Source organism: Pelobates fuscus, chromosome 1, assembly GCF_036172605.1.
Source record: "Pelobates fuscus isolate aPelFus1 chromosome 1, aPelFus1.pri, whole genome shotgun sequence".
Lineage (NCBI taxonomy): Eukaryota > Metazoa > Chordata > Amphibia > Anura > Pelobatidae > Pelobates > Pelobates fuscus.
Genome location: NC_086317.1, coordinates 424,732,706 through 424,749,337, shown reverse-complemented (window position 1 = coordinate 424,749,337; position 16,632 = coordinate 424,732,706). Strand labels below are relative to the sequence as shown.

Here is a 16,632-nt window from a genome sequence, read left to right as displayed (position 1 = left end):
CGAGCCAGTGCCTCCTACGCAGTGACGTCACTAATTCACAATCATCTGGGGCGGTGCAGGTTAACGCCCACAGCCAAAGCTGCGGTGGAGGGAAAGAGGGTGCGGCTAAGGATTGATTGACAGCTCTATGCACCGCTGTAGCACCGCGCTGTGCTGGGTAGCCGGGAGCAAATGCATAATAAAGGTCGCTTTGATTGATCGGCTGGTTTCTGGGTCCATAGGTCATTCATCGCTTTGTACATAGCATGTCACTTACACCTTGCTCTCAGAGGCAGCAGCACACTGGGCAAGCTTATAGGTAAATTTATTTTCTCCCATGTTTCACATGATATCTTTTATCTTTTTATACTCTATATAGAATACAATACACAATTGTTACACACACTGCATGACAACGCAAAGTTTGCTGAAGAATGCCATAGGTAGGTAGCCAGATATTTTTTTTCTTTTCTTTTTTTTTCTGCTTGAAAAAGTAACAAAACATGATAAATATTTTATTAATTAAGTAGAAAATTGATATTTCAGATTAAAGGATATTTTACCTGGATTTTCTCTGCCCTCTTTCGAAAACTAAAGATATTAAAGCCTTTTTATCTTACTTTTTTTTTATTTATTTTTTTTTTTTTTTAGAATGTAGTCAAATATGTTGCAGTTTTTTAAGTTCTATGATTGATGGCAGTGATTTTTCTTTTTTTGTAATGTAGTTTAATTGAGTTGAAACTATAACGAGAATGACACATTTACTAAATTATATTTTAGATTTTAGTATGCTTTACCATAATTTCATTTTTATTATTTTTTTTTATATTGTTATTTTTTGTTATTATTATTAATTAGGTTAAAGATCATTTACTTGGCTTTTATTTAATTAAGGTACCTGCATTTTTTTCGAAAACTAAAGATATGAGATGTAGAGTTTATTCTTTATAAATCAATGATGTGTAAATCACATAAAAGTGTTTTTTTTTTTTTTGTTTGTTTGTTTTTTGTTTTTTTCACTCTACAAATAGCTGCTATAGTGATATACCCACATGTTTTGAGAGTATGCACTGGGACCTGTGATTCTGAATTGTCTCAGTCATGTGTAACCTTTCTGTGTGCTTTTCTCACTGTGTCAGTATGCTTAGTTTGAACAATAAGGGTCATTCCCCAGAGAGTGAAATGTCAGGAATGTAAAAATCTTTTTTTGCAGATTTTTTTTTTTTTTTAGTTCTGTTATTGTGGCCTGAAGTTTGAAATTCCATATGAATTTGTTTTGAATTCCTAGTAATTCACACTTTAGTGAATAAATGACCATGTGTTTATTTAAAAGTGCAAGGGAGGTGTTATGCTTCAACATCACTGAGTTTACAATATTTTTGTAATGATTATTTCTGAATTAATCTCCACAACCAACCATTTTTTATCAAATAGGTACACTTATGACTGGAAATAAAGCAAAAAATTACAATGTGATATATTATATATGTTTTTTTTACCTGGGGGTTAATTTTACTGATGTTTTCCATCAAATATTTACTCTGCATGGGGTTGCAGGGATTGTTTGCAAATACTTACCTTGGGAATATGCAGTGAAGAGGTTTATGTTGATATCCCGTCAGTCCACTATCACAACTCCATCTACTCTTTTTTTTTTTTTTATATATATTTGCATAGTTGGGGAAAAAACACCACTCACACAGTTATTCATTAAAATTTGATTTCACAGGAAAAACTGGAATTCAAATTATAGGCCACGTTAGTTGAATGGGATAAATACTCAGTCTGGTATGTTTTCGGTTTTGTTTATTTTGGCCAACATTTGCTTTGAACTTGCTTTGAATACTCATGAATAGGGATGTGAGAGATGAGCACAAAAAATAATGTATCCACAAATGGTACATGAATTATATGGGCAAATATGTATCTATAAATGCTGCCTAAAGCAAAATGCAATTTAACACCATTTTATGTGTCCCTCCTATCATATTTACATCTTGTCGTTCTCTCCTGACCTTTTATCATCATCTTTAACCCTGTCCCTTTCTCTCTACTTGTCTATATTCCTCACAGTTTCTTTACACCCACCCTGTCAGTGACCTCTGGCTCTGTCTCCACGCATATTCTCTGCTTCACCTCTGTATCTGAAAATATTTCCCTATCTGTCTTGTGTTCACTATCCTCTGTCCCATGTAGTGTTTCCTTTAACACTATTATTTGTTCCTTCATATTTTGTTTTCATTACCATCATTTTTCCTTGTGTTTTCTATTTTCATAAACCATCTTTTTCCTGGTATGTGGGATTTTCCCATTTCCTCTTCACCTTCCTGCAATAAACCATCATACAGGGAATTCAGAAAGTACCCCAACTCCTTTTTTTTTTATTTTTTTCACATTTTTATTTTGCAGCCTTATGCTACAATAGTTTCAATACAATTTTGAACATCAAGCAACACTCTACACTATCTTGTGTTTAATGTATTTGCAACTGTGTCAAAAATCTGTTTTTTGTTTGTCAGTAAACATCACATTGAAGTAAGTATTCAGACCCTTAGCTTAGTACTTATTTGTAGCACCTTCAACAGCCTTAAATTTTGTCTTGATACGTCAAGCTTTATACACCTGGATATCTTAGCAAGCCTGTCAATAGACAGGCATTTTCAGGTCTCTCCAGAGATGTTCGATTAGGTTGAAGGCTCTGACTGGGCCATTTAAGGACTTTCAAAGAGTTTCCTCTAAGTCACTTTTGCCTTGCCTGTGTACCTGTGGGCATTGTCGTGTTTGAAGGTGAACATTTGGCCTTGTCTGAGGTCCTCAGCACCCTGGGCAAAATTTTAATTGAGGATATCTCTGTATTTTGATGTGCTCATCTTTCGCTCATCCATGACCAGTCTCCTAGTCCCTGCCACGGAAAAACACCCCCGACAACACAATGCTAACACCACCATGCCTCACTGTTGGGGTGATATTATGCAGATGATGAGAGGTGCCTGGTTTCCTCCAGACCTGATGCTTTGAACTGAGGCCAAACAGTTCAATCTTTGTTTCATCAGACCAGCAAATCTTGCTTCTCATGGTCTGAGGGTCCTGTAGGTGCTTTTTTTTTTTTTTTAATTCCAAGAGAATTTTCATGTGTTTTGCAATGAGGAGAGGCTTCCGTCTGACCACACTGTTTGCAGTCATGGTTACTCCAATCTCCACACATGATCTCTGGAGCTCACCCAGAATGACTTTCGTGTTCTTAGTCACCTCTCTTACTAAGTACCTTCTGCTCAATTTGTCGGGAGGCCAGATCTAGGAAGATTCTGGTTGTTTCACACTTCTTCCACTTAGGAATTATGGAGGCCACTGTGCTCTTGTGAACCTTCAATGCAGCTGACATTTGTTTGTAGTTTTGGAATGCATCTGAGCTAAATTTCAATTGTAAAGGGTCTGAATACTTATGCCAGTGTGATATTTGAGTTTTTTTTTCTTTGTGATTATGGTGTATTGTGTGTAGAATGATGTAAAAAAAAAAAAATCCCCCAAAACAAAACATTTTCAACAATTGCTGCATAAGGGTGCAACAAAGAAAATGAGAAAAAGTGAAGGGGTCTGAATACTTTCTGAATGCACTCCATCTCCCCATTCTCTGGTATATTCCTTAGTACAGATATTTGCCCTTATTATATTCACTTTCTCTCTCTTGCCTTTCTCTTCACTGAATATGTTTGTCACCACCCAACTACAGAATTTTGTGTGTGTGTGTCACTGTGTATTGCGTTTGACACCCCTTTGTTAGGGAAATCACACAATAATACATACTCACACCTACGTTCATTCAGAAACACATTCATGCACACTAACATTTACACACACTCACTGCTGGCATCACTCTGTGCATTCATTGCTCAGCTCCCTGCCTACCCTGCCCTGATACCCAGTCTGGGGTGATGTTATATCTCAGCCTCAGTACAGGATGGTGAGGGAGTTGTGCCATCAGAGCACAGACTGATCCCAGCAGCTCTTACGCCCCCACTCTGCAGTCTGCTCAATTGATCTGGTAGAGCATGAACATGCTGTGCGGCACCACCACTGGTAGGAAGTGCCTGCTCTGCCTAGAGAGGGATGCTCTGCTTGCCCCCTACTGCCTGCCACTTAGGGCGGACCATCCCCACTGTGTTCTTTGTTAGCATGTCACTGTATATACCACTCTAATTCCCATTACATTGTACCCGTTGGAGAGCAGTGAAACGTACCCAAGAAACATATGGCAGGTGTTGTAAGAAGTATGTGTTTATACCTAGCTACTTATTTGTACAACTTTGCAACATTTCCACTTTGATGTAGCAACTGATCATTATTAATCTGTTAACTGCAGAATGCTAATAATGAATAAACAGCCAGTTGGCACAAGTTTAGCAGGTTTAACTGAATTTCTCCTGATACGAGTGTGAAAGATATAACAATAGGTCACTGAGAAAATACCAAAATTGGACTACAGCTGAGCATTTAGAATGTTGGTTATCATTTCAATGTAATTCACTGTTCAGTTTCAGTAACTACTGTGCAAATCAAAAATAACTGACAATATTTGCCATTCTGTAACTTGAAATTCTTGAAAGTATGTTACAGTTTACAAAACATAAGGTGTATCATTGTTTGTAAACCTTCACCCCATACAGGTTTTGTGAGATCGAAGTCTGGAGACAGGCCTGACCAGTTCATGAGAATAATCTTCCCCGCCACTCTGTTTAGACAGTTTCTGCATGCTGACAAGTAAATGACAAACATGCACAGGTTTAATATTAGTCTCAAATTAAAATGCTGCACATGCAGTCTCCAAGCACCAAGACCACTTCAAAACACTAAAGTGGTCAAGGTGCCTGGAGTAATCCTTTAATTATATGAATGCATCGCCTCTTTTGTGAGCTATGTAACTACTTAAATACACATACTAAACCATAATTGTTTAGTATAGGTCATGTAAAAGGAATAGGTCATGTAATAGGAATGTTTTAACTCATTTTGAGACCAGTGATGTGTAGTGTATGTTGACTTCACTTACAAGTTCAAGTGCAGTTAAAAATCTTGTCTACCTGTGTTAGCAAGACTGGGTTGTTTCTGGATATCTTATTAGTGTGACCTCATAGAAATAGCCATGTAAAGGGGCCCCAGGCATTGGATTACCTGGCTATCACTGGTAGCCAGCTTCCATATAAGCTGGCACATCATGGCAAAATCTTGACATGTACTGAGCTATTACTGTAGGTTTCAGCACTGAGGATGTTCACATGGGCTGTCACTGACATGCCTGATAGGCTGCCACAGCGGCCCTTTGCCCTTATCGATTGCTGAAGCCCAGCTGTAGCATTCCATGCCAGGATCATGTGACAATGACCTACTGCTGAACTATTGCTATCAGGTATGGCTGTTTACAGGAGTCACACTAGTATAACATCTACCCTTTGCTCCTACCCCCTGTCCATCTGTCCATATATTCATCCAAAGAAAAATCACAGCAACTACAGCACATACAATATTGTTGCTGTGACATGGACAAGGATTGCAGGAGAGATTTTTGTTTTCCTCTGTCAGATAGCTGTCTGCATGCAGGTTTAGCCATCAGCATATCCCTGTATGCTAAGAATAGACTAACAGGAGAGGGTCACTCAGGGCCATATTTTGAAATGTTTGGTTTTTTTTTTTTCAATAGAATCAATACATTTGCTTCTAATTCAATTTTACATTGCATACTCAGCCTGAGCCTGTCCATGTGAATGTATGTGTCTGTCTGCATGCAGCTAGAAAGGCCCCATGCAATCTTTTGCATTCCATCTGCTATGGAAGAATATTCAATAAAAAAAAATGTACCGGTAATAAATACATTTAAAAATTCTGTAATGTATGCATTATTCCTTCCTTCGCGTGGTGGTGACCCTGCGAGTCTGCATACATCGTTACCACTTTATGTTTTTTTTGTCCAGTGATAATTTTGACTGCAAATTTCAATTTAATTTTAGTCATAGTCTTCTGACGAAAAAGCCGTTTTAGTCATCTGAATTGTTTTAGTTTTAGTCGACTAAATCTCTAATAGGTTTTATTTTACACAACTAAAATCAAATGGGTTTAGTTATAGCTTCTATCTGTCTCTTTTGCCACTTTCCCAGCCCCTATGTGTCTCTTTGTGTGTGTCCCATCCCAACTGGGTGTCTTCCCCCCCCCCCCCTAGCCCCTCTCTATCTATTTTGCCTCTTCCCCTGTTTGTCTCCTTTTCCTCCTTCCACAGCCCCTCCGTGGCTCTTTCCACCCATTCCCAGCCCGTCTGTGTGACTTTTTCTTTCCACAGCCCCATTTGTGTGTCTCATCGCCCCAGAACCTTGTTTCTTTCACCCATAGCCCATCTATGTCGCTTTGTGTCCCAAAGCCCTTCCATGCATCTCATCTCCCCCACATGTCTCATTCCCCCAGCCCCCATGTGTCTTAATTCCCCCCTCAGATCCTCCACAGTGCTGATCCCCCCCAGTCCCTCTGTGTCTCATTCTACCAGTCCCCTCGTGTGTCTCATTGCCCCAGCCCCCCATGTGTCTTATTCTCCTAGCCCCCCATGTGTCTTATTCTCCTAGCCCCCATGTGTCTTATTCTCCTAGCCCCCCATGTGTCTCATTCCCCCAGCCCCCTCATGTGTCTTATTCTCCTAGCCCTCTCATGTGTCTTATTCTCCTAGCCCTCTCATGTGTCTTATTCTCCTAGCCCCCTCATGTGTCTTATTCTCCCAGCCCCCTCATGTGTCTTATTCTCCCAGCCCCCTCATGTGTCTTATTCTCCCAGCCCCCTCATGTGTCTTATTCTCCCAGCCCCCTCATGTGTCTTATTCTCCCAGCCCCCTCATGTGTCTTATTCCCCCAGCCCCCTCATGTGTCTTATTCTCCCAGCCCCCTCATGTGTCTTATTCTCCCAGCCCCCTCATGTGTCTTATTCTCCCAGCCCCCTCATGTGTCTTATTCTCCCAGCCCCCTCACGTGTCTTATTCTCCCAGCCCCCTCATGTGTCTCATTCTTCCAGCCCCCCCCATATGTCTCATTCTTCCAGCCCCCCCATGTGTCTCATTCTTCCAGCCCCCCCATGTGTCTCATTCTTCCAGCCCCCCCATGTGTCGTATTCTTCCAGCGCCCAGCCCCACATGTGTCTCATTCCCCAGCCCCCCATGTGTCTTATTCTTCCAGCCCCCAACCCCCCATGTGTCTCATTCCTTTAGTCCCCCATGTGTCTCATTCCCCCCACCGCCCCCATGTGTCTTACCCATGAATGTTGATTTGGCTGTTGTAAATTTCAAGTTAGTTTTAGTCATAGTCTTCTGACTAAAAACCCGTTTTAGTCATCTGAATTGTTTTAGTTTTAGTGGACTTAATCTCCAATAGATTCTATTCGACACAACAAAATCAAATGGGTTTAGTTAAAGCCTCTATCTGTTTATTTTGCCCCTTCCCAAGCCCCTACGTGTCTTTCTTCCCCCCCAGCCCCTCTGGGTGTCTCGCACCCAGCCCCTGTCTATCTATTTTGCCTCTTCCCCTCTTTGTCTCCTTTTCCCCCTTCCACAGCCCCTCCGTGGCTCTTTTCACCCCCTCCCAGCCCCTCTGTGTGACTCTTTCTTTCCACAGCGCCATTTGTGTGTCTCATCGCCCCAGAACCTTGTTTCTTTCACCCCTAGCCCATCTATGTCGCTTTGTGTGTCCCAAAGCCCCATGTATCTCATTCCCTCAGTTCCCAATGTGTCTCATTCCCCCAGCCCCCATGTGGCTCATTCCCCCACCGCCCCCATGTGTCTTACCCACCAGTGTTGATTTGGCTGCAAATTTCAAGTTAGTTTTAGTCATAGTCTTTTGACTAAAAAGCCATGTTAGTTTTAGTGATATTTTAGTCATCTGAACTGTTCTAGTTTTAGTCGATGAAATCTCCAAAATTTTAGTTGACTAAAATCTGACAAAAATTGTTAGTCAACAAAGATAACACTGGTGTGGGGCAGGCACAGTTGTAATAGCAATATGTCTAAAGTAACAGAAAAATACCCTTCTCTATTTGTTTATCTAGGAGCTCCATAAAAACTGGAGCTACAATTGCCTGTGGTCTCCATGAATAATAGTTATTTTTTAAACTTTATTTTTGCTTCTCACTAGCCTTTAAGGCAGACCTGGGACATTCATGCCAATGTAGTGTGTACGCATACTTTCATTACAGGCCGATGAAAATAAAAATGCAAACAGGTGCAATAAAGATAATAGTACATGTGACTTTGTAAACTGATGCTAATCAAGGTATTTAACCAGAACAATTGAGTCACACATTTGTTTGCCATATCTTCCTTTAGTTTTTTTTTTTTGTGTATTGCCTCATCGACCGACAGGGCTGGGTGACCAAATATCATATCCTTTAATATAGGGATAATTGTAACCAATCTTGTCCATATGCTGAAGTGGGGGTTTTACCTCTTATCCTCCCAAATACAGAGAAAGTGAATTATAAAACTTTACAAATAATAGATAATTTATCACTATGCTAAATAATATATTCAAGCCTATGGGTGGTACTTCTAATTTGTTTTTTGGCAATCTTTTTTTTCAAAGTTTCAGATATAGACAAGACAAATAAATAGAGAGGGGATTACAACAGTGTCCGTTTTGTATAGATGAAAGGGAAAATAGGTTGTTACAATTTGTTCTAGATAGAGCATATAATTGTATCGCAAGATAGGAACAATAGCAGTTTATACCTTATTTTTTCTGATTGTGCTTGCTGATTTGATTGAGCCTTTCAGTAACAACATGTTGATTCTAGAGAATCTTTCCAGTTATGATGGAGTTATGTTTGTTGTGCAAATAATTATTCTGTTGTGAAGGGAAGGGAACTGAGGGGGGAATAGGGTAGGGGTTGAGGGAAGGCTGGGAGGGCAATGGGGGGGGGGGGAGGGGGGGTGTTATAAGGTTATTTGGGGGACAGAGAGATAAAGGGTGTGGAGTGGGGGGAGAATGGGACACTAACACCACTCTAAGGAGTGTCAGACAAGTCTTCTAGCTTTGACATATTTTCAATCCAAAGGAGCCATCTCATTTTGAATTTGGACACATGGCTTCCATCTCCTCCACCTTAGCTATCCACTGGTAGAGCATCAGGGTACTCTTCTGCCATTAGAGGACAGGGATCAGGGATTTGGCTGAGTTGAGTAAGTGCCTAGTGAGAGATTTTTTTTGTATTGGGATATTAGCATTGTTTTGTGGTGAAATAGCCTCTCCACAGGTTGCAGCAACATTGCCTCTCTCACTATTTGCTTCACTGTGGAGTGTATTGATTCCCAGTAGGGGACTATGGTGGGGCATAGCCTCCCACAGCACCAACATGAGTCTGATATCTCAGGGTTGAATCTATGTAGGTGCTAGTGTTTGCAGTACCATCGATTCAACAATTTATAATTGGTTTCCTGTATGGAGGAGCTGATTGACGTTTTATGAGGTAGTTGGTAAATGATATACCATTGCTCCTCAGAGAGGGTGCATCCCATGTCAGCCTCCCACTTCTCAATGAATCTCGGAGATGCTAGGAGATTGGCGTTAGGAGCAACGGTTGTTATGATCGAGATTCGCCTGGCTATTCTTTAGCGGGTGTGGCAATAGCATATTAACATTGAGAGCTGCCTGTGGAGATTACGTCTGGGGATTAGCAAGTTATAGAAATGAGTGATTTGGAGATGGTGAAGTTTGACAGCGCAACATTCCTCTTCAGATCCGTGGGGGGGGGGGGGGGGAATTTGTGAATTTACGCTGACATGGAGCAAGTGTACTAAGGGCCTCTGCCTAAAAAAAACTAGATTTGGGGTAAGGTGGTACACAGAGAAAAATCAGGGTAATGGGTGAGTGGGCGCATGGGGCCTGTTATTGTTGTGAAATTATGATTGAGTTGGCAATAAATGCATACTTTGAGGGGGGGAGGGGGAGGTGTTGTGGGAGTGATTGCTGGATCTTGATCATATCCAGCCAGGTCACTGTTGGCAATGAGCCACTGGTTTCTTTTAGTTCAAATTTGATCCACTGTGCTCATAGGGGATATATATGTCAGGCTAATAGTCATTAAAGGTGGGCTGTCTCAAAATATTTGGTGAGGGAGGGGAGACCCGCCCCTGGTGTTTTGGTAAACAAAGGTGTTCTAAGTAGTGCTTTGTCCTACCAGATGAATATACGTATTGCATAGGTTATGGAGGAGTAAAAGGCTTTAAGGACCGTTATTGGTATATTCTGAAAGAGATACAGGGCTTTGAGGAGTATGTTGATTTTTGGCTATCCTCATTCGCCCAAATTAGGAGATGTATTGTGATTGTCATGAGTGAAGATACGACCATATGATTCAGAGGAGGGGGGCAAAACATAGGCCATATAGTAATGTTACATCAGGATGAAGCCAAATTCTTAGGTATTTCATTCCTTCCCTACACCATTTAAAAGGGAATTAAGCTTTTAGTATATCAGCCTCCCTGTTATGGGCTGTGATATTCAATATATTTTAGACTTGTCTTCATTTAACTTGGGCCTGTATTTTCTAAACTTGGCAAGGACATTGGGCAAGGAGATTGCAGGGTTACAGACACAAACCAGAAGGTCATCGACGTAAGCCGTGACCTTATCTTCCATGTCTCCCACATCCAACCCCTGAACACCTCTACTCAAGTGTAAGGATGAACAGGAGAGGAGATAGAGAGCAGCCCTGCCATGTACCGTTACAGAGTGGGAAAGAGGATGGTAAGGCCTTGTTAATCCTCACCAAATCCATTTGTGGATTCTCTTGCTGCAAATCCTCGCTGAGGATGGCAAAAATAAAGGTCCAGTCTACCTGGTTAAAAGCCTGCTCCACATCAGTTGAGAGGAGGAGGAGGGGACTCTCCATTTGAGAAGTCCCGTGCATCAGATTATATGTTTAGATCACGTTATCTTTTGTCTCCCTCCTGGGAACAGAGCTTACCTGGTCCAGGTGAACAAGGTAGGTGTTAACCGTTTGATTTTCTCAGCAAGGACCTTCACAAAAAATATGATGTCTGCAGCGAGATGGGTTGATAGCTGGAACACATGCTTGGATACTTGCCCTCCTTAGTAAGTACAATGATGTTAGCAGATAATGATAATCTCTTGGAAGATTATCATTCTGCAGTAAGGCAGTCACTAAGTAGCAAGTCACCAAAGATCTGTAATATTGGAAGGTGAAGCCATCTGACCCAGGAACTTTGCCTGTTTGGGTCAGTTTGAGGGCTGTCTGCAGTTCGTCTATGGAGATTGATGTGTCTATTTGCTTTGCCGTATCTGGGGAGAGGGTTCATCATAGGTGTTTGTGATGGATGGCCTGATTTGTTTGGTGCAAGCCACAAGCTCGCGGCACCATTTTTAAAAACTGATTTCTATGTACTTAGGTATCTTTGTGTTACAGGAATAAAGTATAGTTAGGTGTGAAATTTATTTTGTGGCCTAATCAAGTTAAATGCTGCACTGTGAGTGACCATCTGTTGTGGGAGCCAGCAAGAATATCTACTACAGCAAAGGCCTATGTTGATGTAACCAGATATTGCTTTTAAGGGACAGTGGGTTCAATCAAGATAACCTTTTGTTGTCATGGTGTATTGGCACAGGGGAGGGGATAACTGGTGTAAGGAATCACTTTGTAGTTTTGTAGTTCTTTTCCTGTGCCCTGTTCTGTATTCCCATTGGTGAATGTTTTTGTGCAATGTTTATTTTACCATATGCTGTGCTCTATGTAAACTGGATCTGGATACAATAAACTGAGTCAGAGTCCGAGTCTGAGTTCTGTTGAGTTGCCAAGAAAGAAGCTGGTGTTCTCTTCCTTGAGGTCTCACAATATACGGCTATTCATTATCCTCTGTAGAGTAATTGCTAATAAGGGTATTGCCAAAGACTGGATGACAGAATATAATATAGTTGTCACAGCAAGGGTGCATAATTTATTATTACACTATGAAATATTATCCTTTAATGTAATTTGTGTAGTAAATGGCACAAATTACAGAGATGCTATTGCTGAGGTCAACAGGGGTTACATCTTTCGAAGCTGGAACCCCCACAGAGGTCAGATGACAGAAGGGGTAGTATGAATGGCATAGGAATGTGAAAAGGATTTTACTTTATGGACGGGAAGTAATTAAGGCTCTGCAAGGTGTGAGGTTCTACACTTGGAAAAAGTCTGAATGTCTCTTCATCCATTTGGCATGTACCTTGTAAAGGATAGTTCAATCCTTTTGATATGGTAACGGGATTAGTTTCATGAAGATCCTTGTGTTCCAATATCTTATCCAAGTGAAACATTAATACTTACCCACAGGTTAATAATTAAGCCTCATTTTTATTATATTTGGAATGGGACAAGCCCAATCTCTTAATTAAGCCTAAACATGAGTTGCACAACTTAAACCGTGTGGCAGGAGTTGTGATGTCTGTCCTATTGGATCGTGGGCGGGGCGTACAACATGTCTATGGAATGGGAAAACAATAACAAATTCATAGAGGCAATTATTATTTCTGTGGCAAGTACAGTAGAGGAGACAAAAAACAAAAGTTTATATTTGGGTTGTTGTTTCTGGAACAAAGGAGGTGGTCACTTAGAATCAGTATAGGTACGCCTTGGCTCCACCCCTGGGTGAGGTGTGATAATCCACAGGGTATATCTCCTGTGATCCTGAAGGGTGGTGTTGTACTTGCTTGGGGCCAAGATCTAATTTTGAGTGAGTCACCATCTTTCCTTGCCAGAGACCCCCTGGACAGAAGTTGTACTTTGAAAAACCTAAGTGAGTAATTAGGACTTCTGTATTTTAACCTTTTTGTTTTTATCTGTTGTTGGTGTAAATAATTTGTTTATCATATATTGTTATATGCACTGTGACTATTCTTTTATTAAGTTCTGCCTTTGTCTGGTTAAGAATCACGTTACCTGAAGAGACTAGTTAGTATGTTTGTAATTCCTTAAATATTGTACTAAGTAATATTTGATGGGTTTTATTATTGATTTACCTGGGGGACCAAGGCACCCCATTTATAAATTGTCTTGGTGGTGGCAGCGTTAAAATAGTAATAGTTATATTATTATGTTTAAGTGTGGGTGGTGTTAAAAAGGGGGATTTTGTCATTATTTCCGGTCTAGTGCAGACAAATAGTGTACTTTAACCCTTTCACCACCACAACTACGTCACGCACACTCTTGGAGTAGGGTGCGTTCGTGACAATAGTAACCAGATATCAGCTCAGTATATCTTACATATGCTACTAAAGATAAGTCCTAGCATTTAGTGGAGCAGTTTAGTGACCACTTATGTAAAAAGAATACCCACGGACGATATTTAAGCAGTATCGTCACAGTGTTGTATAAGGTAACTTTGGATCTGTGTTCTTTTCTTCTGGAGGGACTCTCTGTTGAGTGTAGGTAAGGAGATGAAAGGTGTGGTGTAATAGTATTGAAATTCCTTGGCTATAACATCTGGGAACTGGAAGAGAGAGTTATCAGAAGTGCGTATCTTATGTATGCATTTTCTAAGCATCCGAGCCAACAATTGCGCACTTTTGTTAGAGTGTTAAAAAAAATTGCTGTGTATGCTGAAATAAGTGGAGTGACTGATGAGAGAGCAGTATGTTTAGCATGATCAGGGCGCCACTTGTGGAACCAGTTATGGAGCGTTTGTGGTCAGCTGCCAAGTTTGCGATGTGTCTGAGGAGGTCTTTTATTGACATCTGTTCATGTTTTAATCTTGACCCTATAGAGATAGTGCCACCTTATAAAACATTTGTGTGCCCCCCAGACCATCACGCAAGAGACCTTAAAGGTCTCATTCTTTACAAAGAAGCAGGCTATAGTGTCCCACGTTTCTGTTACCAACTCCAGATCCAACATGAAAAAATTATTCATCCTCCAGTATTTTTTAAATAGTTTAGTGAGCAGAGAATTATTTGGGCCGAAGTAAGCTAAGGGAGGTATTTCTATGTCAGGAATATGTAGTCAATGCAGCTGTCTGAATTATAGACAGAGGAGTAGAGAAATAATCTGTCCTCTGCATGCCAACGATCCACCAGGCTTATTCATAGAGACTGGCAAATGGTGCTCAGCCATACCTGGGGTATCTTAGATACCTGTCTGGAGGTACCCATCAAGGGTTAAGGGTGACATTGATAAAACCCCCAACTATGTGAATCCCAAAAGGCATGATCTATGTGGTTCCTCCATTGACAATTAATAGCTTCTTCAGTCTTAGTTAATTTTTTTATTTTATTAATTTAGTAGTTAGTATGTCAAATGATATAATGAAATAAAGTGAGTACATAGAATGGGATAAAGCACAGTGCTTGCTTATCTGATTAATATATGTTGGTTTTCACAGTATCAGCAAGTCCCAATGTTTCCAAAAATGATGTCCATAAAGGAAGAGGATCACTTGCTAGGTCCTGAGGAAAAGGTTCGGTTGTTGGATATAGAAGAAGACAGCCTTGGCCAAGCACAAGCAAAAAAATATTCTGCTGACCATTATCCAAGCAAGGTACGAGTTATCTACTTATAACTTTATTAACCCAGGCCATTTGCATGTCTTTGATTAACTAACCTACCAAAGGAACACATCAGTTTATCAATTTGCATCAAGACATTTTTTATTTGCATTGGAGCCCGGGAAAGCATTTGCTTGGGATCCCTGGACCCCACCTTCCCACTCCCTAGCATGCAATCACGCTGTCCACCCCAACACACACACACACACACACACACACAAAATAAAAATAAAATAAACATCAAATATCAGTGCTCCTCATCCTTTTCTCACCCATTGCACACCAAAGCTCTTCCCAGAATTCTGCAGCACACCACATGCAAAAATATATGTCCACAGGGTCACCATACACCAACACATGCCAAAAGTTCACACTGCCCCACAGCACTTGTAAAAGGATAATACTGCCCCCACAGCACTTACATGTGTCACATTAACTCATGTCAATTGTCGTATTGCTCCACAGACTTAGCACCGTGGAAATTTCACAACACACATAACTTGCCTGTTACAAGTGTCACTTTGCCCCACATAACATGCCACAGTCAGTTCAGCTCAAAATCAAATTCCAAAGACTTCACAGAGTAGTGCAAATAGAAAGAGTTTTATTCCGGATCAGGTGAACAAAATGAGATACAACGTTTCGGCGTCAAGCTTTAATATACATAAATAAGGCTTGACGCCGAAACGTTTTATATGATTTTGTTCTCCTGATCCTGAATACAAATCCTTCCTATTTGCACTACTCTCGCGAATTTGATTTTGAATACTTAGAATGAACTGCAGATCCCCTTTCATGGTGCTCCCGGCGTGGTAGCAGACTCTATTGGGTTCCCTGAGTGCAACACTACCTTTGGAATTGAATATTTCACCAGCTAACGCAGACGTGAAACAATATTTGCACTGGCAACATAGCAGCCAGGATTTTGAGTGTCAAAAGAGCAATTTTGGGGGGGTGAGGCACAAACCACCCAAAAAGAATGTGACCAGAAAAGGAGGGTCTGCAGTTAAACTCTGCTTGAACTATAACTTACACAATACGTTGTTGTGGTTATGGTGCTTAGTGTCCTTCTAGCCTGTGGTCTTGAAATTGATATGATGGCCACATATTTAAAAATCATTGCGAAAAGAGGAAGGTGGGTGGAGGCAAGATGGCAATAAAATATCTACACCATAACCTAATTATCCCATGGATATTTTCAATATACTTCTAAGGATCATAAAGGAAAATATTTTGTCTGTGTCTTAAGAAGAAATTTATTTTTTTTGCAGGAAATTTTTTTAATCAAAGTTATCAATCATTCTTAGATTTTGTAGAAAAAACATAGACTTGTTTTGGCAATACATTGGACAACAATGAAAAATAGACTTTCTGATAGTTACACAATACAGAACTTCTCCTTAAACAGTGATGTTTTTGCTTTTGTTCAGCTGCCATAATACTTTACTGGATCCTGTGCATCATGGTATCAGTTTCAGTTGCTGAGTAGGTATATAGGGAATGAGAAAATAGAGTGTAACTGAAAATCTGCAACAACTTTTCTTCTTCTATTTAAAATAAAGGAGGATCTGTTTTGATTCTCCACCCTCTCTGTTCCTGTACGTCCAGTTGTCTGGTTACAATTACATGTCTGTTAGTCCACCCATTGTACAGTGGTACGGAATCTGATGGCGCTATATAACTAATAAAATAATAATAATAATTATATATATATGTGAAAAAATATGTAGCTTGGCACTCACCCTGTCTCAATTAGGTAGTTTTGTTGCCTTGGTGCTATCCCACGTTAGAAGATATATATAGAGCAATAAGAGATGCACTCTCCGGTCTTAGTAAATAATCAATAGGTATTTATTTCCCAAAAAAAGGTTTACATCATCAGATCCCCAAAAAAAGGTTTACATCATCAACATTAAAACTACCTTCCTAAGATCGTGTAGGTCCCCCCTTGTGCTGCCAATACAGATCTGATCCATCCAAAACATGGAATCCACAAGACCTCTAAACGTGTCATGTGGTATATGGCTGGTGCATTAGCAGTAGATACTTTAAGTCCTGCAAGTTGAAATGTGGGGATCTCCATAGATCGGATTTG

General features: G+C 40.4%; 1 protein-coding gene across 1 annotated transcript in view; it reads left to right on the top strand.

Annotated features, from left to right (window-relative positions):
- The first annotated feature begins 190 nt into the window (after positions 1-190).
- The window catches only part of ATP7B (ATPase copper transporting beta), a 79,324-nt gene continuing 62,882 nt past the window's right edge, over positions 191-16,632 (top strand). The window contains exons 1-2 of the mRNA XM_063428845.1: positions 191-298; positions 14,375-14,530. Of these exons, the coding sequence (XP_063284915.1) occupies positions 14,390-14,530 (141 nt within the window). The 5' untranslated portion in view covers positions 191-298; positions 14,375-14,389. The remainder of the gene's footprint in view (positions 299-14,374; positions 14,531-16,632) is intronic.